General features: G+C 37.7%; 1 protein-coding gene across 6 annotated transcripts in view; it reads left to right on the top strand.

Annotated features, from left to right (window-relative positions):
• Nucleotides 1-25,109, top strand: part of HELZ (helicase with zinc finger) — an 86,319-nt gene that overhangs the window by 24,127 nt on the left and 37,083 nt on the right. For 5 of the 6 annotated variants that reach the window (XM_069032933.1, XM_069032934.1, XM_069032930.1 and 2 more), the window contains 11 exons: nt 602-658; nt 1,456-1,504; nt 1,924-1,999; nt 5,002-5,200; nt 6,217-6,324; nt 6,623-6,920; nt 10,159-10,426; nt 14,949-15,282; nt 19,040-19,170; nt 21,534-21,713; nt 22,232-22,336. In XM_069032933.1, the coding sequence (XP_068889034.1) occupies nt 602-658; nt 1,456-1,504; nt 1,924-1,999; nt 5,002-5,200; nt 6,217-6,324; nt 6,623-6,920; nt 10,159-10,426; nt 14,949-15,282; nt 19,040-19,170; nt 21,534-21,713; nt 22,232-22,336 (1,805 nt within the window). The remainder of the gene's footprint in view (nt 1-601; nt 659-1,455; nt 1,505-1,923; nt 2,000-5,001; nt 5,201-6,216; nt 6,325-6,622; nt 6,921-10,158; nt 10,427-14,948; nt 15,283-19,039; nt 19,171-21,533; nt 21,714-22,231; nt 22,337-25,109) is intronic. The other variant, XM_069032931.1, reaches the window with a different exon arrangement.

Raw genomic sequence — 25,109 nt, 5'->3', positions numbered from 1 at the left:
TCTGGGTTCCTTTAGTCAAAGTTTTGACTTAAAAGAGTGTGAAATTGTTACGAATAGCTATGTATTTCACATAAATTCAATTTTGAAAGATTTTTACTTCAGATGTACTTGATTATGCAGTTAGTTACATGGCTAATCTTTACTTTTGAGGGAAAACTCCAAAAATTACACAGTCTACATCAGAGCAGGAAGAGTTATGGAGCTGCAGAAATTAGTGATCTGTAAAGCAGATCCTTAAAAAGAAATGAATCCATCACTCCAACAGCAGTGAAAGATTGTTATATTAATTCTTCAGAGCTGAAGCGTTGCAGTAACCATGGTATAATTTTTTCCTCAAGTTCTTCTTATTATGGTACTTTCCTGAATTGTCCTGTATTGATACTTGCTGTAAGTCTAGTGCTGGTTTTGGCCAGTGTAGAATTCACTTTTTCACCATAATGTTTACTCAGTTTTATTTAGTGTCATTTAAAATTGGTGTTGTAAGTCAAACTCGAATTTTCATTCTTGCCTTTCTCTTGGTGTTAATGGGGGCAATGGACTTGCTTGCTGTGGTTTAGTGCATGTAATGGTGTTCAGTAATTAATATTCTTTTTGCCCCCAGAACGGGATGGTAACTAAAGATCTGACACGACTGAAAACACTTCTTGCTGAAACAGAGGTAATAATGAGGATATTATTGGGAAATAATTGGGAAATAAGTACCTGAAGCAGCTGAAGGGCTGCTTTCCACATGTCCCAGGAGATCCGGGCTCAGATCCAGGCTGAGAACAGACTGGTTCAAACATTCTGCTGGTGTGTTGGTCTTTACCCAACAGCGTATGAGTATGAGAAAATAAAAAATGATGCTAATAGGTTGTTGATTCTTGAAGTAGAAAGTAGAAAGAATTCCAAGCATTTAGATATGCTTTATTTATTTATTTATTTATTTATTTATTATGTTTTTCTCTGTTGGAAATTGGTCTGAAGTAATAAACATGACTTCAGAATTTTTTTAACAATATAAATACCTTCTTAATCACCTTTTTTTTTTTGTACTGGACATCAAACTCTCCTGTCTGCTGATTAAATTGTCCCCTCTCTTTTTTTTCCTTATGCTTAGTCATTTATTTGAGCTTTATTTTTGATGCAGATTGAAAGCTGAAAGACTTATTAATGCAGTTTAGTTTTTGGTGTTTTAGAAATTCACTGCAGTCCACATTAAGTTGATCACAGGGTGGAGTTTGGTCTTGTAAAAATCTCTAAAATTTTCTTCTAACCAGTTGACTCTGTGTTCTTGTCAAAATTCCTGTTATCATCAGAATCCCTGTTATCAGCAGGGTTTATGACTGGAAGTAATTTCAACTTATGAGTGATATTTTTGTAATAGTTGTTCTAAAACCCATTTTGACAGCAGTTCCTGTTGATGAAATTGTTTTGTGTTCCTTTCTAACTGTGGGCTTTTTTATGTAATTGTAGGCAGCTGGTAAAGTACCATCAGGATATCATGTAGAAGATTTAGAAGAAGGTATGTAACTCAATTTTAAAGCTACATAATTTCCTAGTGAGAAGACTTGGATCCTGCTGAATGCTCAGCGCTGCATTGCAGGCAAAAAGCAAAAAAGGGGCTTGACTGTTATGATGAGCCCCACTGTCTGAGATAGAATTATCTCAGTGGTGACTGGATTTGGAGGCAGAAGTTTCTGTTTATTGACCAGGGGGCTCTATCAGGGCCTGTTCCGTTCTGGAGATGGTTTGAAACTTGCCTTCACAACCTATGCTCTAAAGGAGTTTGTTAGGGATTGTAAATCAATTCTGGAAGGGATAATTTTGCTTGTGTCCAGCTACACCTTGTGTTGATGATTAGAGATATGGATCCCTGAGCAGTTAGTGTCTGACTGGAAAACTCTTGGCAATTGAGAATTAACCCTGGTTGTGTCTCGGCAGGGTCCCAGGACGGTTGGCATTTCCGCCCCCCTCCCAGGGGTGTCACAAGCAGTGAGGAATACACACTCTGCAAAAGGTAAACTCTCTGCTTCATGTTAAGCTCCTCCAAGGGAGCAGAATGGTTCCTCTTTTATTTACCTGCTGACAGAATGATTAAGAGGCCAGGAAAGTGAAGGTACTTGTTAGAATAGGAGTTGACCTGTTCACAGATTTTTGGAAGGGTCAGTTTATCCAGGAGCACTTCAGTTTATAGAATGGAATCACTATAAAACTCAGTTTTCATAATATAGTTGTTTGAGGGGCATTTTTCTAGTGACAGGTCAGCATCTGTCTTTCTCCCCTACCTTTTCTAATTTGGATGATTTCAGAGGTGTGAAAATTTCCCCAAGCAGCAGTGTAAGCACACTGAAGCACAGTGAGATTATGGTGCTGCCTTCAGATGAATGGGCTTTGTCTTCAGATTAAACAAAAAAAGTAGACTTTCCCTCAGATCTCATTATTTGTCCTTTTGCATAAACTCAAACATACAGAGAAGATCCAGTGGCTTGCACTGGTGTTTTTCCTTGTCTTTTCCAGTCTTCTGGTCAATAATGCCTGTACTTAGTGTTGTTAATTGTGATTGCTCTACATAAAACTATATTAATATATATGGGGAGGAACCATCATTATGCACTTGCTTCTGCCATTTATGTAACAAATGCAAATTATTTTCAAAAGTTCTGGCCTGCTTTTTAAATGAAATGACTGAATTGCTGATTTTGAGCTACTTCTGGCATGATTTTCTAGAGATGCTAAATCTTGGCAACTTTTCTTGACTCTTAATCATGTCTGGTGCTTATTCAGCAATTTTAAAAAAGCAGATATTTACAGTTTTTAGCTTGTGGTGATCTTTTGTTGAGTAACATCTATCCCACGTTTCCAACCACTGCTCTGAAACATTTTTCCACTAAAGCTATAATGAGCTTTATGCTCACTGTTAACCCTTCCAGTGAGAAGGATGTGCCTTTCTGAGCAAATCCCTCTGAACAGCATCATTCTGACCAGAGACTAAAGATTTTAGTTCCTTATGAGGAGACAGTTGCAGGTACTGAATATGAATTTTTGAAGTTCTGGTTTATTTTTTCCCTATGTGCTGTAAAGCAGTAGGAGTGCAGCATATTTATTCTAGATAATGAAGCTATGGAATTGCAGAAGGTATTAAATAAGAAGGTAGAGTTGAGGGAAAAAAAAGTGTTAAAAATACGAACAATGGGATCTTGGAAAACCTGTATAATGATGACAAATTCTGAAGTAATATGCTTTCCTATTAAATAATCAAAAGGAAGCCCACTTGATTTTAAATCTGTTATGTAGGTTATAAGAACAGGTCAGCAATTTTTTATGCTTGCACTCCATTTACTTTAGGCTGTGAAAATCATAATTGTACTTTAGCATTCTAATGCAGTGGTGAATTGGAAAATTGACAGTAAAAGTACTGAAATTGACTGCCAAGAAAAACATTTTAATTTCAAATATATCAAGAAACAGCTTGAGAAGGCCTTTAGTAATATGGTATTATATATCATGTTTATTTTGTTTACAATTTGGGCATGCAAACTTTAAAATACATTTCTTAAAGGAAAAGTGTATGCTAAATCAAATTATAACCACTGATGCAAGTGTGACCTAGATATGCAGGTATTTGTGCTGCTAGGTTTTCATGTCAGGTGTGGCTTGGTTTTGTCTCATAGCTCAAAGTTCACAGTTTAATTCACATTATATAACACATGTACTGTGGAAATAAAAAAAATGTGATGTTTGCATTAACTTTTTATAGTCTCCTTTTGCAAAACAAACAAACAAACAAACAAACAAACGTCTCCTGGCCTGTTGCAGTGGGGATACTGCAACACCTTTATCCAACCAGGAGTCCCGTGGAAAAGAAATATATACGGATGGATTCTTGCTAGATGTTTCAGAGATGTTTATTTCTCCAGCCGCATGGCCGGGCTCTGCCAAGCGACTGCTGCAGTCAGCACCCGAGCTGCTTTGCCCGCGCAGGGGAACACAAACCAACCAATGGGGAACGAGGCTGAGCAGGGGCAGGGAAACCTGCCTCCCCCCCAGGGCCCCTCTCCCAGGGCTACATGGCAGGGGGAGGAGACCCCAACACTGACCTAATTTTATTCTGTATATCCAATGCGTTCTTGGTACCTTCAGAACTTAAGCCTATCCCACCTATTTCATTTTCATCTATTTTTAAAGTGCTTCAGTTTTGAAGAATGATGGAGGTGCATCTACTGCCTTGTGGTTTATAATTTTAATACAAAGTTAAATTATAAAAATAGTTCCCAAGTTATACAGGCATTTGCCCAGACTTGCAGTAAATCCTGAGAACTAGAATGCTTCAGTTGTATCCAGGCCTTTGGAACAGCATTAATTTGATGCATCAACACATGCCACTAAATGGAAAATGTATTTCTTTAAGAAACTCTTAGTGTCTGCAAGAATGGATCCTTTTAGATGAATACCCTTTCCAAAGAAGAGGATTAAGCCTTTTCCTAGAGGTTTATGTGTAGGTGTATTTAGTAGAAGGGACCACGTGATGTCACTGTTGCTCCAGGAAAAACTGCTGAATGAGTATTTATCAGCTAAAAATGTAATCACTGGAAGAAATTATGCTACATCTTTCCTTTGCCCTTGATTAACAGGGAGCTGATGCATATTAATACAGTGCCTAGTCATTTCAGGGATGCTCTGTGATCTCCTTTTGTTAATTGCTGTTCAAACACTTGATTCTGTTTTCTTTAAAGCAGGAAATTTCTTAAGACTTTTGTCCCCCTATGTTTCTAAGAAATTTGATATACTTTCCTGGGCTTTGCAATAAGAGAAGCTGCTGCCTCTCTTAGAAAATGCTGTATAAATATATATATCTCCAAATTAGTTCACATGGACTAAACTGCCTTTAGATCTGTGAGAGAAACTTAAAGAATGGTCCTTCTGGCTTTGCAAGTAAAATTTTGATAAATTTATTTTATTTTTTTTTCTAATTGGAGGCTTAGAAGTTCAAGGCATAATCGTTTTTCCTATTTCATGTAGATTTTTAGAGCAAGGAATCTGTAGGTATGGTGCCCAGTGTACTTCAGCACATTCCCAGGAAGAGCTCACAGAATGGCAAAAACGATATGCTTCCCGCTTGATCAGATTAAAACAGCAAAAGGAAAACAAACAATGTTCAGGCAGTTATATGGAAACCCTGATTGAGAAATGGATGAATTCGTTATCTCCTGAGAAAGTGGTAAGGAAAATATACTGCTTCTCTATGTGCTCCTATTTAAAACTAACAGATGAGCCTGTTTTGGCCCTGACTATCAGAGCTGGTCGAATCACTCCTCACCAAGAAATTGTCCAACCCATTTGCTCTCCTTTCCATCCTGCCCTAGGTGTTTTTGCAAAGAGACTTGGGCTGATTTGTGGGTTAATCACAGCTTGTTCGTTTTGCATATTCACTATTCCCAGTGTAGGATGGGTCAGGCAAGTCCCATGGTATTGTTCCTGTTCCCTGACTAGATGGCAGAACTTCTTAAACTGGACAACAATAAATGGTGCAGCTTTCACAACTTAGTGGGGAATACTCTTACTTGTGTGTGGCTCCCTTTCTTTGCCTGCAGCTGCAGGCACTGGTGTGAAGAACAGCCAATCCCCCAAATACTCAAAAGTGTTTGAGTACCAAGGAGTGTGGGGTATGGATATGATCAAAGTTAGCAGCTCTTTGGAATTAGAAAAAATATTTTTTTTGGCATTTGACCAGCTCTACTTACCACTGACCCTAAGGAATTTTCGGTCCATCTATTGTTGATTAAAATCTGGGAATAGTGGACTTTATGCAAAATGCATTGAATGAGTAGAAAGCCTGGTTCTCGTTTTCTGTTGTCTCAGTAGTCTCATTGATGTTAGTGAGATCTGGGGTCTTCTGGGCCTCATTGTATCACAGATCCTTTTTTCCAAATGAAATCTTGTTCTACTTTAAAAATTTACAATTAAGTTCGTTATTGAAAATCAAGTCTTGTGGTTAATTGTCCCTAAATGGTTCTGTTCTGCGCTTACACAGACTGATCTGGTAGATTCAGCTTGCTTGTCTCTGCGTTAGCGCGTATTTACGTTAATTCCTGAGTGGGACTTGCATCAATCCTGCATGATCTGGGAAACCATTCTTTCCTCTTTCTATTGAAAAAATGCTACCTTTTCCTGAATGTTTGTATTTTGATACTGCCTGTAGAAGTTTAATGTTATCTTCCTTTTCTTTTAATCTAGCTTAGTGAATATGTAGAAGGAGTGAGAGTAGAACATAATCCTGAGCTCTCAGTAACTGTCACCACCAAAAAGTCTCACCAGACATGGACATTTGCTCTCACATGTAAGGTAGGACTACTTATTTTTTAAAAGTGAGTCAGTAATAACTAGAATGCAACCCATAACCTTTTGCAATTAAGATTTCAGTTGCATCATTCTTAAAGTAGAGAAACTTCCTAGCACCATCCCTTCTCTTTTCCAAGCAGCTCTGGTGATTATGTACCAACTGTCCAGATTTCTGGAAATCAGGCAGAACCTGTATCTGCTCTGAGAAACTGGTAGTTCTTATTAACCCTCTTTATCTGATTGCAAATGAAGTTATTCCTGGAATAATTTCCGTATTTCAACCTTTGCATTTCTTTTCCAGCCTGCAAGAATGCTGTATCGAGTGGCACTGCTTTATGATGCCCATCGACCACACTTTAGTATCGTTGCAATATCTGCTGGAGACAGCACTACCCAGGTATCACAAGAAGTTCCAGAAAACTGTCAGGAATGGATAGGAGGAAAGATGGTCCAGAATGGAATAGATCATTATATATACAAAGTCAGTATAGCCTTTAACACAGAAATCTTTGGGACTTTTCGCCAAACTGTGGTGTTTGACTTTGGATTGGAACCAGTCCTCATGCAACGAGTGATGATTGATGCTGCTTCAACTGAAGGTAATGTATTAAAACTTTTTTTTTTTTGAATAGTGGAGATCTTTCATGCCATCTCTTTCCTTTTCAGTTTTGGGCAGAACAGCATCTCTGTCAACAGCTCGTGAATGTTTCGTACTGTATGTTATGTTCTTCATAGATATGAATATAAATAGTGGGCAAAAGCTTCAGAGGGTCTAAATCAGGCAGATTATTGGAATTTGACTTACGCTGTGTCAAATATGGTTCCTAAGTATTATTAAAATGCTGGGATTTTCTAGTTTGGTATGTGTCCGAGTGCAGCACTGCAACTTCTGCCTTTATAAAAACATGCTTATGTTTTTATAAACATTCATATATTGATGAGGACATTAAATATGTCAGAAAAGGTCGTTAGAGAAATGAAGTGTTTCTGTGTAAGAATACATGGGGTAATAAACCCAGTAATTAAAACAGATTATCTGAGAAGTTGGTCTGTATTTTTTTCTCCTCTTGCAATATCTGACTAGGATTGTCATAGGCAAGAGACTGAGTATAGGGTTGTAACTCAGTAATTTGCTGTTGACATAATTTTGAAAATGTAAAGGAAGTGTAATTATATTTGTATTTTCAAGTAAAAAAATGAGCTACAAGTTACTACAAGGGTTTAATCTGTTTATTAAACTGACCTGTGTCTCTCAGTTCAAACTTGAAATAACTCCAGTACGAGAAAAATGCCAGAAAATGGAAAGATGTTCGAAGAGGTGCAAAAAAAAAAGGAAGGACTTTGATTTGTGGTGTAAGAGATAAATATAGGTCACTGTATCACTTGGCAGTAAACCTTAGGGTAGGATACAGGATCTTAATTTTTAATGAAAACTTGAGAGATAAAAACACCAACAGAACAGAATTATAGTGCTGGGATTTAAGCAGAAAGAAGAAGAAAAGGGAAAAGGAAGGAAAAAAGATGAAGCTGAGAAAACAGCAATTCTCTATTCTTGACCTGCATTTCGATATCACATTAACATTTGCAACATTCACAGAACGAAGCTGTAAATAGCAAATACCAAAGATCATGAACTGATCTTTTGAGCACTTGCAGCCAGGAGCAGGGGACTGTGCATGGTGTAAAATCTCTGGAATTAGAGGGTATGGCATTGCCAGGGAGAGGCATCTTGGAAGCAAGGTCTGTTTGGGAACTATTCTGTGATCTCCGTGGAGCATGTGGGTAATCACAGGCTGCCTAAGCCACTGAGCCTGTGGAGAACAGACACTGCCTTGTAAACCTGGGTAAGATCAAGGGAACCAAGCCATGACTTACTTGCAGAGTCAGAGTTCCTGTCAAACCAATCTGTGGTCTGGTGCCTTAAACCAAGTCCTAACCACAGGGATCCCAGGAACAGCCAATTGAATTCCACATGAAGGTGATGAATGAAGTGGAGGTAGCAGTCCCCAGCATTAGGTACTGCTGTTCCTTCCACATATTGCCTGTCTGTGTGCACAGGGACACTAAGTCTTCAGGCAGGTCATCACTAATACTTATTTCCGATGGAAAGGTGTTAAGAGCTTTACAGATAATTTTAAGTACAGAATCCTGGGCTTTTTGCCGTGTAATCTAAGAGCTGTGTAATAGGAAAGGGAAAGGGATAACTGCATTGGAGCTGTGTCCAGTTCCATTGTTTCTTTTACTTTTTGGTATATATAGATTGAGATCTTGTGGAAGTGCTTTTCTAACAAAAAGATGCCCGATGTTTCTACGTTTGCATGTAATCCAGGGCCCTGTCTGGATGTTAAGGCAGGAATGAAAGGTCAACATGAAAATATTTTAATGGAGGAGCGTGCATTCTGCATTTTGAAATCTTTATTTACAGCAGAAAAAGGGAGCTGTACAAAGTCTTCTGTGCACTGATTATGTACTAACTGCTCTTTAAGAAAGTGTCACTGTGTGTGTGCAATCTGTGCCAGGAACTGTTTATGTCAGGCTTCCAGGGAGAGCCTTTCCAGTGCTGCGAATTAAATGGCTCAAGCAAGGAGTCAGTCCCAGCATAATTACTGAGCTTTTGGGATCTGAGGTGTGATTTGTACCAGAGAAAGCTTCATTTGTGGTGGTGTTATTTCAGACAAACAAACCGCATAAACTTGGACTTTTTCTTGCCATATAACTGTAGCGACTGGTATGGTTCAGGCTTGAGGGATATATTTAAATGTGTCTTCTTAGTGAACACATGAGATCAGTGAGTAAGACAAGCCATGTTCCTGTAGTCATAGTCAAGCCGAACGGAGATTTCTTCTGCTAAAATGCTGGGGTTTTTTTCTTATTTAGTCTAAAGACAGTCAAGATGATGTTAAGCATTTAATTTGAATTTGAAAATGTCTTTTTTGCACATTTTCAGCGTTGGTGTGATATCCTGGATACCTATGTTAAATCTTACTCAGAGATTATACATTAATATAGCATAGCTTGACTATAAATGCCAAATATTTTCAGCTCTGCAATTTAACTGCAATTCTGTTAACTGATTCACTGTTGTCATAGTGGTTTTGTGGTATTAATGGATATATTTTAGGTGGCTGTAGACAAGTGCTTGGTCTTCTCATCTAAGCTATGTGGTCCCTGAAATCAGGATATACTGAAAAATTAATTTCCTTTTAATTTTCTAATGTTATATCATCTTAGGTTACATTTCCTAAGTTCTGCTTAGTAAGGTAGCTTTAGCTACTTCACGTAACTGCACCACACACAGATTCGGGGGCTGGAGAATTTTTTAAAAGGCTTTCACAGTGTTGCAAATGCGATGATTCCTTACCAGCTGGTTTATCGACTTGTTTTGATGACCTTCTAAATTTTATAATATATGTTGTAGGGTTCCTCACTATTTAATGTTTTTGAAATGAGGGGATGTTGCAGTTGAGTTTTAAAGTGTATTGTGGTGCCAAGTCCTTCAAAGCTGTTGGTGATTGTTAAAAGTGCTTTCTTTGCTTGTCTTTATTAATTCTATTTGCTATCTATAGAATGTTTTATTTTCTGTTACTCTTGGAGAGCCTGCTTGCTCTCTGTGCACACCTGAAAAGTAGGGATGGTAAGTACCAGCAATGACTTTGTAAAGGTGTTGTGGGCAGAGGAGACTCCTGCCTGTGTTTAGTTCATTGTTTTTCAGGAGATTGGTTTTACTAGTGGGTTTTGTTGGATTTTTTTTTTTTTTTTTTTTTTTTTAAATCAAACCAAACCACCTGGGGTTTGTAAAAACAAACCGCACCTTCCCTGTTCTGTCTCTCCACACAGACCTTGAATACCTGATGAACGCACGGCAACAGCTCCTGACCACAGCCAAGCGTTGGGATTCCACGTCTAAGACTATTGTAGAGTTTGAGCCTAATGAAACTACTGAATTGGAAAAGAGCCTTCTCACCAGATACCAAATCCCTCTGTCTGCTGACCAGCTATTCACACAATCTGTCCTGGACAAATCATTGACCAAGACCAACTATCAGTCACGGCTCCACGACCTCCTTTATATTGAGGAAATAGCACAGTATAAGGAAGTTAGCAAGTAAGTGATTCCTTTATAAAAATATTCCTATTAAAATGGGGGTGACAGCTTTTTTCGTTAAACCTACCTGCTTCTTTAAGATACTGAGGCTTTCTGTTTCTTTGAACTGAACCTGAACAAAGCAGGGAATAGTAATGTTTGGTAAAGGTCACTAGCACTTGACAAATATAATTACTGCTAATTAATTGAAAACAAACTGTGTATCAGTCTGTGCTTACAGTTGCAGGCACTAAGCAGCTGTTGTACATGGTTTTTAAATTATTTTTGTTTCTAGTTTTTTGTCCGTCTGTACAAAAATATATTAATAATAGTTATGTTTTTGTTCCTGTGTGAAAGTAGGTTATAGAAAAGGAATATGTAAAATCTTTGTATAAAGAATTGAATTGCGGGTGGATCAGACTGATCTTGTGATGATGTCGCAGCTGACTTTTATTTCCTAAATAGGTTGACACCCAGTTTCTGAATAAAAATTCCTAATAAAAGGCATATAATATACATTGTTTGGTTTGTTGTGTCTTTAGGTGTTACATACGTATTACCCAAGTGGTGTAGATGCTTGAAAAATATGGATTTAGGAAGAAGATGTGAAATTCCCACTTACAGACCTTCATGTGGACTTTTTTTCTGTAGTTTAATATTCGTGATCAAAAATTTTTCCTTCATTCATGTGGTACTACAGAGTTTTAAACTATTGGCACTGCTCAGAATGGAAAGTCTAAAAGATATAACATCCTTTTAGCCTCATTTGGTAGCAAATTCAGTTCTATCAATTACTGAAAGTTCCAAATCAGGAAGTCTTTTTTAAGATGAAGAACCATTCCTGGAGCTACAGAGGTTCAGTTGAACCAACCCTCTAGAACTTAGAAAAAAAAATACTATGAGTAGTTGTATTTCTAATACTTTTAAACAGAAAAATGGTTCAATTTATTTTTTAAATTGCAGCTGAAGGGCAGTATTTGAACTGTTTCTTATCTTTTATCACTGCTGCACTCTTCTCTTGAGCTGGAGTCTAACATATGGAGGAATCATGCTTGAACACTGTTTCCAGCGTACAGAAATATTCTCCATCATGCATATTTATAAACAGGTTGACTCTTCTAAGGCCTTTTGAGAAAAAAGTGGATTTAAAGTAAATATTATGAAATATCATCAAAACATGAGCAGTATTTTTACTGAGTGGATTTTCACCTGGAGATTTGCACTCTCATGCCTCATAGGAAACCAAAGAGCAGTAAACCTGGAGAAATGAAAGAAAAATAATTGTATCCTGTATGTAATGCTTCCCCTTTGGACTATTTGGTGCAGCAGTAATTTATTGCTTGATAAGTTATAAGTAAGTGTTAATAATGTTCTTGAAATCTTCTGTTTTGATAGTGTTGATGACAGAAATATTCTTTTGATCTTGTAGCTGACCCACTTTATTGCAACAGGGCTCAAACCAGCAGACGTTTCACTCCTGTGGGGCTAAGATCACACACTTGGTATTCTCCAGTAAAGTGTCAGGGTTGCAAGCCTAAAAATGGGCTGAGAAATCCAGATGCAAGTGGGTTGTAACACCTCTGAAGTGGTGCCATGAGTGACTGTTGATGAGCTGTTGCACTTAAAAGGGTTTGTGAATGTACATTGTAAAAGGAGTAGGATTGTCAACGTGGTCTCTTCTGACAACACTGGAGTAACACGAGTGTCTGCAGCTCAGATGGAAGTGGATCCTTGGTTTTTCAGAATGTTGATGATTTCCCACTTTCTAGGAAAGCGCTGTTACAGACTTTATGTGGAATCAATCGCCTGAGTGGAACTGGACAGTATTGGGTGAAAGTTGCAGTGGCTCTTAAGTGTCTTGAATTCAGTTATAAGGGAGTTCTGGATAGTCTCAAGAGAACTTTACTTTTAAATCGTGTTTATTTTACTATTTCAAGAGGCATTTATACAAGTTGCTACACATGAGTATCACAAAATAGACTAATAAGGGAGTCACTGCTGTTGAATTTCCAAGTGCAAACACACTGTTTTTGAGGAAAAGCAAAGCAGTGTTCCAATCTTGATGGTAGTTCGGTTTTGGAGAGTGTTAATATCTGTTCATGGTTTTAAAACTCTTCCTTTCTCTTTTGCATATTGAAGAGGAAAGCAATATATACTTGCTAGAGTGACTAGAACGTTTTCTTGTATGAACATTTAAGTGTGTGAGGTGACAGACAGCTCCTTCCTTGCACCCAGAATTACAGAGCAGATTTATCCTCAAGGCTGTGAATGTGTCAAATACTGGCTCTGATGGAAAATAAGTTTGCTTTTGTCATTACTGTGTCTTCCATTGATCACTCCCCAGGCAGGTGTCCCACTGCACACCCTGATCCCTGCAGGTGTCGGTGTCAGAACAAATGTGCTGAATGTGCTTTTGCAAAGTGGCACCTGGGGCTTTGGCCAGGATGGGTTTATTTGCCTTTGGGGAATTTATTGTTTGCATTGGTACTGGATGATTAATGATTTATGAAGTCATTCTTCATAATTATTCTGTGGTTTTAAATATGAACAACAGATTTTCTTGTGGCTGCTTCACAAACGCTGCAGGTAGGTTGGCATTTGCAGTGCTTAGGAAGAAATAAAAGATTTTGTTTGTTTGTTTTTTATAAGCCTGACTGAAAACCTTATTTTGTCTAACCCTGCAAAGCAAGGGTGAGAAATGGATGAAAGAAGCAACTTCTGATTTTTTAAAAATCAAATCCTGAGAGGATTCTGTAGTTTTGTAGCTTGCCAGAAGGTGTCAGCTTGCTCAATGGAAATTGCTTGATAATCTAAACTTGAGATTCCCTTTAGTGCAGCAGATGCAGTTCAGTCATTTATGAAAACACTAACCTGTGCCTTATCTCAGAAATGCAATAAAACTGTTTTGCAGCACATTTTTATAAATCTAAATTTCAGCTGATACATATTCAGCAGCATAGGGATCAGCTTCAGGGAAGTTTCAGCAAAATAAATTCACAATAGCAAAGGATTGTATCTCAGTAAGAATTCCCAGCCCTTGTTTCTCAGTTAAATGTTTTATATGGTATTTTAACAAGGAGATATGAGCTGTTTCAGATGTTGCTGACTTGCTGATAGCTTCTTTGGAATAGTGCAGCACTTGAATAGGAGAAAGCTTGTTTTTTGTTAATGGATTTTTTATTGGCACATGTGGAAATGGGAAAGATTGGGTGAATGCTTTCACTGTAGCTTGTGCAGTAACATTTGTGGTCAGTGATGAACCAAACAGATCCCTCTTAGGCAAGAAAACTTCCCTTGCTTTTGGAAAGCGGAGGACTGGGAAATTCGGCTCTGACAATGCCCATATTCTGTAAAGAAGCAGCTGTTACCACATGGGGGCAAACTTGCAGTTTTTGTGCAAGATTCGTGATTTGCCAGATCTGGAAAAATGTATTTGATTGGTTTGGTAGATGTTTAATTACCAAGCAAGCCAAAATGTTGGATTTTATTGTTAGAGGCTTATGATTATTTATATTGCAGGGCTTAAATGATCAATTACCAGTTTATTAGGTTAAAATAGAAATTATAAGAAGAACAGATCAAATAAAACCAGTATGAGTATGAAAAGTATTACAAGAAAATAATGTATTTTCCCAAGGGTTTTTATTTAATTTGTGACTGGGTTTTACTTTTTTCCTGCAATTTGTTGCAAATTTAGGAAAAACTTGCTGATGAGAAAAGAACTGAATATTGTTACTGTGTCAGACTTTTTTCCTCCTTTGTTCTTTTAAAACCAGGTTGAAGCAATCTGTTTAAAAAACCCCAACACACTAAGAAGAGATTACTTTGTATTGGTGAGAGGTCAATAAAGTGTGATAATAAGTCACTTTAATGTGTTGTGCATGTGACTTCTGGAAAGTGATAACTGCAAAGGATGAATTTGTTACATCACTGATTACAGGAGGAAGCTGCTGCTAATAGGCATTCTGTGGATAGATGGTTTATAGGGCTGAGCCTGTGGTGCTCCTCATTTCAAATAAAATTATATCATTTTAATGCCTACAATCTGATTTGTTTCAATGCATTTTAATCAATCCCTCTGAATTATAGGTATAATACCATTTACCTTTTAAGATGGAGATTGCCCTCTTTGGTGTGCAGCCTGGAAGAGACAGATGGGATAAATAGGAATCTTGCTCTGTTCTTTGCCTGCCTGTCTCTCCTTGCATACCTACCATAGGATTACAGACTATTTAAATAGAAATTTTTACTGCTTTGGGACATGTAATTCATTCACACTAAGCTTTTTTTGGTATCTAGTATTTGTTTCTCTCTTGTGAGGGTTCTTTTTTAAAACTTCATCCTTTTAAATACATACTTTATAGGCTACAGTAAAAAGGAAAAAGTGCGGATATTTGACAGCTGCATACTTACAAAGGGTCAGTTTGACCGTACTTGTTTATACTTAAAGATTAATTAATGAAGTGAACCTTCACTCTGAACGCCTGAAATTTCAGAATCTTGAGAGCATTTTTGCGCACTGACTCGATGCTTTCTCACTTAGGTTCAACATAAAAGTGCAGTTGCAGATTGTAGCAAGCTTCATGCTCACTGGTGTTTCTGGAGGTGCAAAATACGCCCAAAATGGACAGCTTTTTGGCCGCTTTAAGCTCACTGAGACGCTTTCTGAAGACACTTTGGCTGGACGGCTGGTGATGACCAAAGTCAATGCTGTTTATTTATTGCCTGTCACTAAAGAAAAGTCAGCACAGACCCAAGGAACCAAAGAGAAGGTTTATGAAGCGGCTATCGAGGAGAAGACAAAGGATTATATATTCTTGAGGGTATCCAGGGAATGCTGTGAGGAGCTGAATCTCCGGGCAGATTGTGAAATGCAGGTAGGTCTGGGTGGAGGTGGTTGTGGTGTCAGAACTCTTTGCCTTGTGTTTGCTTTGGCTCCATAGTTGATCTTGTTACCAAACAGAAATAACCTCAGATTAAGGTCTCTGGAGTTGCCTGGAATGAATGCATTTTCACCAAAGGTTTATCTCTTCCCATTTATTTTGTTTGGGGGAAACATATGCAAGAATTCTAATGTCTTAATTTAACATCAATAATTGGTCTGGGAAGACTTATGTTGTTCTGAGCTCTTGGTTTTGTGTTTGTTTTCTTAAAACGATAATTAAACTTACTAATTGATTCTATTGGAAACATGACTGGAATGCCAAATGAGCTGGGGCTCCAGGAACTGGCTAATTTTTCCTTGAGTGTCTTACAAATCTTGGCCTGAGGCAGCAGATCTATTCTGCATTAGAAATCAGGTCCTAAAGTTGTTCGTAAAATCTTTTAGTACTTCATACGTGTGTCACTGAACTGGTGGTCAGATTCTTAAAGCATTACCTATATTTGAATGAATTTTAATTGTGAGGAAATTTTTTATGATTAAGTATTAATTGAAATTTTGGAAAGCGATCCTCAGGTTAGAACTGAGGAGGTTGTAATTTGGATGTATGGAGTTTTTGTTAAAGGTGCTGGAGATTTTGCTGCTCTCTTCAATAGAGTTGATATTCTGTATGATTCTCAAACACTGATAACTGCTTTGATTTCTGTGGATTTTGGATAAGTTGGGTGGTTTCTTTTTCTCTTATAATTAGTCACAGAAACTTGGTGGTGCCTTGTTTACCTGCTGTTCTGGTTAAACTTTAATAAAGACACAATTCTGCATTTATCAAGTAAACCATTCATAAAGGTGGGATGGAGTGAACTTTAAAGCACCATGGCTGCTGCTACTCTTTTATTTTTGGAGTGGTTCCTCTGTTCTCTGTCTTGCTCTGTGAACCTGGCAATGGATTAACTTCCTTTTCCACTGTTTTCTGATTGTGGAATGTATATTAAAGCAGGTTACACCCCTCTCCTTCCCAGATGGCCTCATTCAGTACTCTGCAACAGCAAATAGAGCTATTAGATTCCATCCAAGCAGCATTAAAAACAAAACAAATCACAAGCTGTTAAGAAAGTGGTGAATGCAGGTAGATAATAGGTATTTAATGCCAGGCACCTTGCTTGGACTCCCAGAAGGGGCTGTTAAAAGTGTCACCCAGATGAGTATCACAGTTTTTCTACATTTAAATTACCCTCGTTACATTGTGTGGTCTTTTGTCAGCCTGGGGTCTGTCTGGGCAAAGATACTTTCCCCAGATAGATCAAACCACGAGTTTGGGACCATTGCCATTTGAGTGGCAGTCTTTCCCAACATCTGCAGGATGTGGTTGGGGGACCAATCAGCACTTAGTAGGGATGGGTAGGACAGAGCTTGGGAAGGGAGCTCGAGCTGCCCCTTGGGCAGGATGAGCTGTGCTGTCACTCCTGACGAGTGCCAGAGCTGGGCATGGACTGAGGGGCTGGGTAGCACAAACTTTACAGTGGGGAAAAATAATTCTTGAATTTTTATGTGTCCTATTTAAAAAAAGTTTTCCTAGCAGTTACAAACACCTCAGTGAGCTCCATGCTTAACGTTGTCAGATTTGTTACTGCCCTTGTCTTCAGACTTATGGTTGTACATCTTGCTGTAAAATGTGATAGTCAAGATGAATATTTAATGTCTTTATATCTGCCAGAGATGGAAAGTTAATGGCTACACTCTGCAGGGATACAAGCAAACATTGTTTATTTACAGCAAAGCTAGTGATGATTTTACATGCTACATAATGATATGAACACTGTAATACTGAAATAAGAGTAGGAAAAAGAAAATGCTAATTTACAAAGCCTTTTGAAGGAGATCTGCAAGTAGTAAACATTACTGGTGCACCAGTGTGATGCCTGTGGTAGGAAGGGGCTTTGTAGGCAGATGAAGGAGTGTCAGGTACAACAAGTAGTTAAATCTAGAAGGATAAATTATTCCTCTATAGGAGGAATTCTGCTCCATAGGAGAAGGTTCCTGGGAGAAGTTTATATGGCTTTGAAAGAGAAGGGATCACTTTTCTTTTCCTTCCTTCCATCCTTCCTTTTTAACTGACAAGGACTTCTTAAGGTTTTTTTCTAAGTTGTCAAAAAAAATTATAAAAATATATTCTAGTATTGCTTTGTGTTTGTTGAACTTTCTGGTTGGTAGCACTAATTACCAAGAGATTAAAATGTGATTGAGTAAGAGCAGACTAACAGTGAATCAGTGAGTGCTAGAGGAGAAAATTCTGAGACCATGCATGGGGTTACATTTGGAATGACTGACACCTCCATGGCTTTCTCTGGGAGGACATTGGGGCTGGACCTTCAGTTGGGACGGACCAGATTCAGCTCATCTTTGCTCTGTTTATGTTCTTCTAATCTCCTAATTGGTAGGACAGAACCAGCTTCTGTAAGGTGGTTGTGAAATCTCTTGGTACAGATGGGCATAGAAATCGTAAAATAATTGATATTTCCAGGTAAATGAGGGGTGCTATTCCAGACAGGTTGCAGTAATGTGGCTGCTGTTTGTAACATGTAACACACTTATTGTAAATCTCAGAAAGGGACTGATTTACTCCTCTTTAATAAAAAATGCTTATTAGATTTGTAGCACAGTAAATACATAAATATATAGTGACAGCAGTTCTTCGGAAAAAATCTAAAAATGTGTATTAGTCACTTGAAATTCTTCAGCAGCTTTTGGTCTTTTTATGCGGGTTTTTATTAGTGCAGATCTGTGTCAAATTTTGTCTAAAGGCTTCTGTGTTATGAATGTGGAGTTCTTCAGCATAATGCTCTGATCAGATTCATTTGTTTCTGGAGAGATTAACAATTGCAAATTTAAATATGTGTAAATGATAATCTGAGTGAACTGTTTTTATGATGATTTCCCCAGGAGCTGCTTTTATCTGTTGTTCAAATTTAGATTGTATTTTTCTCTTTACCCTTTCAGTGTGTGTACGTGTCAACTACTTTCACTATGTATTGGTCCATTCTGAATTGAATCAGGAATGTTAAGTGCTCTCCGTGATGTTTCTGGCTTTGTACCAGAATTTATGTTGGCAATATCTTTTATTTACTAGCATTAAAACACGTGTAACTGAGAGACCAAAACCAAGAATGTATTGGTAAGCAGCTAATTGTTAGAAATGAACTTTTGGAGAGTTATAATAATTGAACAAAAATGACAAGTTACTCTATTTCAGAGTGTTTGACTGGAAATAGTGTTTGGGGTTTATCTTTGCTGGTCACACATCTGATTTATAACATCTGTTTATCTGGTAAAATTTCTGGCCTGACATTTTTTTGAGGTTGTTCTTACAATAAGAGATGAAAGCTTGTATTTGTAAAAATAATGTTTTAGGTCAATAATATTTTCCAGAAGTGTTTTTTGTATTAAAAAAACAATTCCAAGAATGCTTTCCCTTGAATTTTTTTCAGAAAGTACAGTGAAATCTAATCTAGAAAGTCAAACAACACAATTAAATTAGAGAAAATGCTGTATTTATCTTGGATGCAAAACAAAAAAAAATTAGCAAGTTAATTTTATCATAGATCTTTGGATTGAATGCTGTTTCCTGTTTTCTTTTGAGAGCGAGTGGTCTGCAGGAAGATAAAAATGTATCATGTACAGCAAAGTCTAATGAGCATTTTCTGAATTAATCCTTTTTGTTCACCTCTCCATTTATTCATTCGTTTGTTCTGCAGGTTGAACTTCAGTTCCAGTTGAACCGCTTACCCCTCTGTGAAATGCATTATGCCTTGGACAGGATTAAGGACAACAGCATTTTGTTTCCAGATGTCAGCATGACTCCCACCATACCCTGGAGTCCCAACAGGTACACGAACACAAACACTTTAATATCAAAGATTGGGTGGTGATGCAGCACTGAATTTCTCAGAGCAGATGGCTGAAATCTGTCCTTGAATGGGAAACAAGCCGTGCTCCTCATTAATGGTGAGGGGTTCAGAGGAGGAAGTGGAGCTGTGCTAAATAAAACAAGAGGAATGATCCTCCCAGGGCCAGGAGCTGCTGAGTGGTTTTCCCTGGGGCTGAGCTTGGGGCTTGGAGGCATCACAGTTCTACTGTGGCTGCAGAAAACAAACCTGCTGCTGTTAATTACTGTGCTGCCATCCTCTTCTGAAAACATGATACTTTATAGGAATGGAAGTGCCAGTTCCAAGAGTTTGCTGTGCAGGATCCCAAGCATGCAGAGTCCTGTCTGCAAGGGCTAATCCATCAATACCTCTTGAGCTTCAGTGAGCCCAGATTTGGACATATCCCAGAGGGTGCGGTTATGGAAGGTGTGGGAGTGGTTCTTGGAAGGACCAGCCCTGCTCTTACAAGCAGCCCAGAGATTCTTTCTATACGTCTCACAGTTTCCTTTATGAAATGATAAACCCCTATGTCATATAAATACTTCTAAAGAAACTTACGGCTGATGCAGCGATGCAGTGAAAACAGTTTTTCTGGAAGAGGAAGTTTAGGGAAGAGAAATGTCGAGGCTCTGTGGCTCAGGGAATATGGTCAGTATTCTTGCTCTTGATAAAAGAGGCGTGAGGTTTCTGTGCTTGGAGACCAGGGAAATGAGAGGAATGTGGAACTGACAGTCTATTCAGCCTGGGGAGAGTCGTGTGGGGTCTTGAAGGTGAGAATTAGGAGTGTGATTGTGATGCAGGACAAATCAGGAGATAGCCCAGGGATTAAAAGGACAGTGATCTGTCAGAAAGCTGACACTGAGATATTGTAAGACAAAAAACTGGAAAAATTGTAGTTTGTCTCTGGAATTGTGAGAAGAACAGATCCAATAAAAGAGTGGGATCAGTGTTCTGGGTGGGATGATCACTGTGTGCATCAGAGCTTTGACAGTACTGAGAGGAAGAAGGGAATAGGTTCTGTATAGAGTTACACTACAAAGCTAATGGAGGTCAGTGACAATCTGTTCACTGACTTAATTAGGTTTTGAGTGAGTCTTACATGGAAATAGTGTTTAAGAATAGTTTGGAAGTAAGTAGTGATTTCAATAAAAAGGAGGTAAGTCAAATAGGATAGAACTTTATCTTCTATGTACATATCAGTTGCAGTTGATATGTTGGTATAATGTTTTGTATTTTTTGTATACATAAATAATATACATAATGGTTGTAGTTCAGTTTAAAGTCAGTTCCATCTGGTGGTTTGATTTGTCCTTCCTTAAGAATCAAACTAGCTCCAAACTGTCTTCCTCGTTTTTCTTCTGTTTTATGTCCCTGTTCCTTTCCAGTGTTTCTTAGTCTCTTGCCAGCTTGTTGTTCATAGGCATCTTAAAAGTTAGGAATTCAGTCTATTCCCTCTTGATCTTGCTCCCTCTTGCAAACTACTACTGAACAGAAACTTTCCCAGTCTGTAAGTAATGTGGTGCTTGTACCAAAGCAGATCACATTACTAAAGTATGGCCATATGTGCAGCAGTGACAGATGTTTTTTACTATGCATGTCTACTTTTAAATCTGTCAGTGGGAATACTAAAAACTCCGTCTGGAAGTCTTTAACCTCTTATGCTCATTGGAATTTTCTGAAAGCATCTTCCTCCCAATCCTGGCATCACTAGGCTGCTTACAACAAAAATCCTTTTTTTTTAAACTGCTTTCCCATTAGAGGTATGTGCCCTGGGGATCTTAAAAAAAAAAAAAAAAAAGTAAAGAGAAGTTTGTAGTTAATTGGTAGCCACTAGTTTTTTAATTTGATTGTAGATAACTTCTACCAAGCCCCGGGGTTTGTGTAACTGTTGACTTCTAAAGCTGACAATGTAAATGCAGGGAAGAAACATAACTAATGTAACTAATATTTTGCATGATAATAGTAGAAAATCATTGTATGTTTACTTGCTTTTATTATCAGGGGATGGTGCAGTATGTCCTTCTTCTAAAATGTATGCTCTGCAGGTTAATTATTGTTAGGTGGGATGATATAAATTGAGAATAGGTTGAAAAAAAAACCAACCCAACTGATTTACTGCAAATACCAAATGATTAAAGCATGTGGTTGTTTTGCTAGATTTGTTGATTTGTTTCATGTGCCTCAGTGACACGATCCATACAGCAGCTCTGTAAAGGCTCTTTAATTTCTTTAATGCTTTTGAAATCTTCCCTCATTTAATTTCTGCCTGACAGTGGATTGTGAAAGCTTCTGTTTTTAACCTCTGTGGCCTCCTTTTGCACAGACAATGGGATGAGCAGTTGGACCCTCGGCTAAATGCGAAGCAGAAAGAGGCTGTTCTGGCTATCACCACCCCACTCTCCATACAACTGCCTCCTGTTCTTATCATCGGTCCCTATGGGACAGGAAAAACCTTCACTCTGGCTCAGGCAGTCAAGCACATCCTCCAACAGCAGGACACCAGGTGAGAGGGGGCACTGAACACAGAGCAGGACTCCACTAGCAGAGAGGATGTGATTTTTTGCTTAAATTCAAGTGAAAGGTAGAAATACAGAATTTCCACCCATCTTAGAAACAAACAAAGCCACGCCACCCGTCATCGTTTGGGATGATAAAGTAATTTTATAATCTTAGTCTGTATTTGCCATTTAGAACAAAACTAATTAAAATGGAAGTTACATAGAATGGCTGTGATTTGCTCGGCATGGGGAGTTTTGCAGCATGGTAGATAACAAAAGCTGTTCTTTGAAATGAAGTCTAGATTAGTAATTACAAAATGATTATTGAAAAAGTGTTTGATGGCTGATAACTGAAGGATTTGAGTTGAGGGCTGGATCATGGCAAGAGCAAGTGGGTTAGGGAGTAGTTTCATAAAGAGGAATGTGCAGGAAGATGGCCACTGTTTCCTTTTTTTTGTATTCTACTGCTTTGAATTGTTTTCTGTTTCTTCATTGCTTTTTTATTTGCATCCATTTATTCCAGCAGGATTCTCATTTGCACCCATTCTAATAGTGCTGCTGATCTCTACATAAAGGATTATTTACATCCATATGTAGAAGCAGGCAATCCCCAGGCAAGACCTCTCAGGTATTTTTTTAAGGCTTATTATGTATCTATAAAATACTATTCTTAAGAAAAGGTGTCTATGAAAAATGGTTAAAGAACTTCTAAAACATAAAAGCATATTGGCATTGCCAGCAGTTCTTTTAAAAACAGCCTAAAAGGAATGTGAAATATTGTAACATAATTTTGGGTCATTTGTTAAATAAAAATAAAGACATCCTTTTTTAAGCTTTTATTATTCTGTTGATGAATGTGTCTTTCCTAATGGGCAAGCTTTTGATATGCTCCTCTAAAAGCTACTATGATAAAATGAACTTTAATTGTATTTCAATTTCTGAAAATTTTGACTTACATTTACAAGGCTGATTTGGAAACTGGGGCTCCCCACCTGGCTTCTTGGAGAAATATTTTGATGTCATAGGAGCTACTTATTTAGAGAAAGTAGTGAAAGTAGTTTGGCCTCTTCTGATAAGTCAATTTGAAGTGATTGTATATATGTATATGTTGACATGTACTTACCATGGGTGTTTTGGGGAAATTAGTTAAGGAAAAAAAAAAGAAATGGAATCTTAAGAGCAAGGAGGGTAATACGAAAATAGGAAATAGTTAAGAAGTATTTATTTGTGGGCATAAATCTGCTCCTGGGAACATTTTGCTCAGTAATCACAATGTATACTTTATACTGCTAACTTGGTATATATATATATATATATATATTATTTTTTTTAATTATGGGCATCATTTTCTGAATGCCGGTGGGTGAATTTATAATATTACTAAGAAAATGACTCTGTGTTTACTTGCTAGCTATTAAAAGCCATCCTGGACTTACATTTTATGCAATGTCAGTAAAGCCAATGAAGTTAAGTGAAAGGGCTACATTTGCAACAGGTGTAAATTCTCTTAGGTCTGTTGACTTTAGTTGCCATGTGACATTTTACGGACACTGAGGATCTGGCCAAGGGAAAGAAGGCAGCATATTTTTGAAAAGATACCTTTGATCTGGTTGTGTTTTAACACAGATTGTCTAAAGGTGGTTTGTAAAGCACTTTGGGATGAAAAACATTATGGAGTCTTAATTTTCTGAAGGGAAAAAAATGTGTGTAATCGACTCTTCTGCAAATATTGAAGTGTGATTTAACAGTGCAAGGAGTTAAGTACAGTTCTATCGTTGCCAGGCTTTTGCTACCTTGTTTTCAACTGTGTAGTCCAGTCTCAGAAATATGAAAAACATAAAAAGTGGTATTTTTCTTATGGTTAAAATTTATGGGCATATTTGCCAAGAAAATCATAGCACAGTTAAGTTAAAAGTCACAGAATGTTTGAATTTAATTGTTGTAGTATTTGTTATGAAGTCTTCAGAAAGGGCTGCTGTAGATTGTCTGATGCTGTTCAAATAGTCAGGACACCTCTATAAAAAATTGAAGTTTAAGAAAGTGGAGGCGCCTCTGGAGCTGGATAGATATATTAACAGATCCACAAGTATGTATGGTTCAAGTAAAAAATCTGACATATAGTTATTGTTTGAGCACAAAGTGCATGTAACCTGCTCTGGAAGGAGTTAAAGGTCAATTTTTCTGAATCAGAACTGGAGTTGTATGAGACTCCCAACTCAAAATTAATTATGGATGTACCTCCCTTCTTGACTGTAGTAAAGGTGTATTTTCAAATGAAAATCATTACTGTTAGGTTAAACAGGGTGATCTGAGCCTCTTGTAGTATTTTAAAGGAAACATCAAGTGGAGTGAAAGCAGTTAATTATTAAAGGTAGATGCGCTGTGTGCAGAATTTGTTGGGTTTCTAAATAACTGAACACTTTGCTGTAGATTTTATCCCTTATTTACTCTACAAGTGATGAGTTGGCTTAGTGGGGAGCAACATAATATTTTATAATATTTATGTTGTCTTTAAAGAAGGAAAGCTAAATTATTTAACATTTTGTACTGAAAACCGTGTAGATATTTCTGTGGGTAAGATGTACACTAAATAAATTATCCTGTCCAGTGATGTGACATAAAAGTTTGAAAAGTAAATTTTGTGGGGTTTTTTGTTTAAATATCATGTTATAAATTTGTATTTTTCCTTAATAAAATAACTTTCTATGCCCTTTGGAAAATGCAAAGTTAGAATGAACACTGAGAATTTATGTTAAATCTAAGTTCTGCACCTAAATGAAATACCAGTTAAGCCTGAAGGCCAAATTCTCATAGTCCTGATGCCCATAAACAAATTATTACCCAGAAAAAAACTGTGCCCCTGGGTTTGATTAGATGAGTCAACTGTATTAGGGGCACACTCCAAAACTTGTCTTTTACTGGGGAAACTTGACACTGAAACAATTTCATATACTTATGTAAATGAATTCAGAAATGTTTCTGAAGGAATGAAACCCAAACCCAAGCTACAGCTGGGAGGAGAGAGCCTCGATTAAGTGCTTCTGTTTGATGGTGAGACACTTAATTTTTTAGTGTGCAGGAGCAGCCAGGCACCTTTAGATGGTGAGTCAGAGCTGTAAGAGGGAGTAATTGGTTCCTAATTTGTATATTCTTTTTCTCTGTGGACGTGCCTGTCTCCCTCAGCTGCTAGAACCTTCTGGAGGCGGGTGCTGAGGTAGGAGAGCACTGTAGCAGGAGAATTCAGATTACTACCCTCTCCTAAAAACTCCAGGAAGCAGATAGCAGCAATTCCTCTGTATGTTTCTGGGCAGCGGTTGAGGTATTATTTTAATATTAATTTAGTATTACTTTACTTGCATATTTCAGATTTAGTTGTTTCCATACACTGATTTTGTATGTAA

The sequence above is a fragment of the Aphelocoma coerulescens genome, chromosome 18 (assembly GCF_041296385.1).
Source record: "Aphelocoma coerulescens isolate FSJ_1873_10779 chromosome 18, UR_Acoe_1.0, whole genome shotgun sequence".
Taxonomy (NCBI): domain Eukaryota; kingdom Metazoa; phylum Chordata; class Aves; order Passeriformes; family Corvidae; genus Aphelocoma; species Aphelocoma coerulescens.
This window is presented reverse-complemented; position numbering and strand designations above follow the sequence as displayed.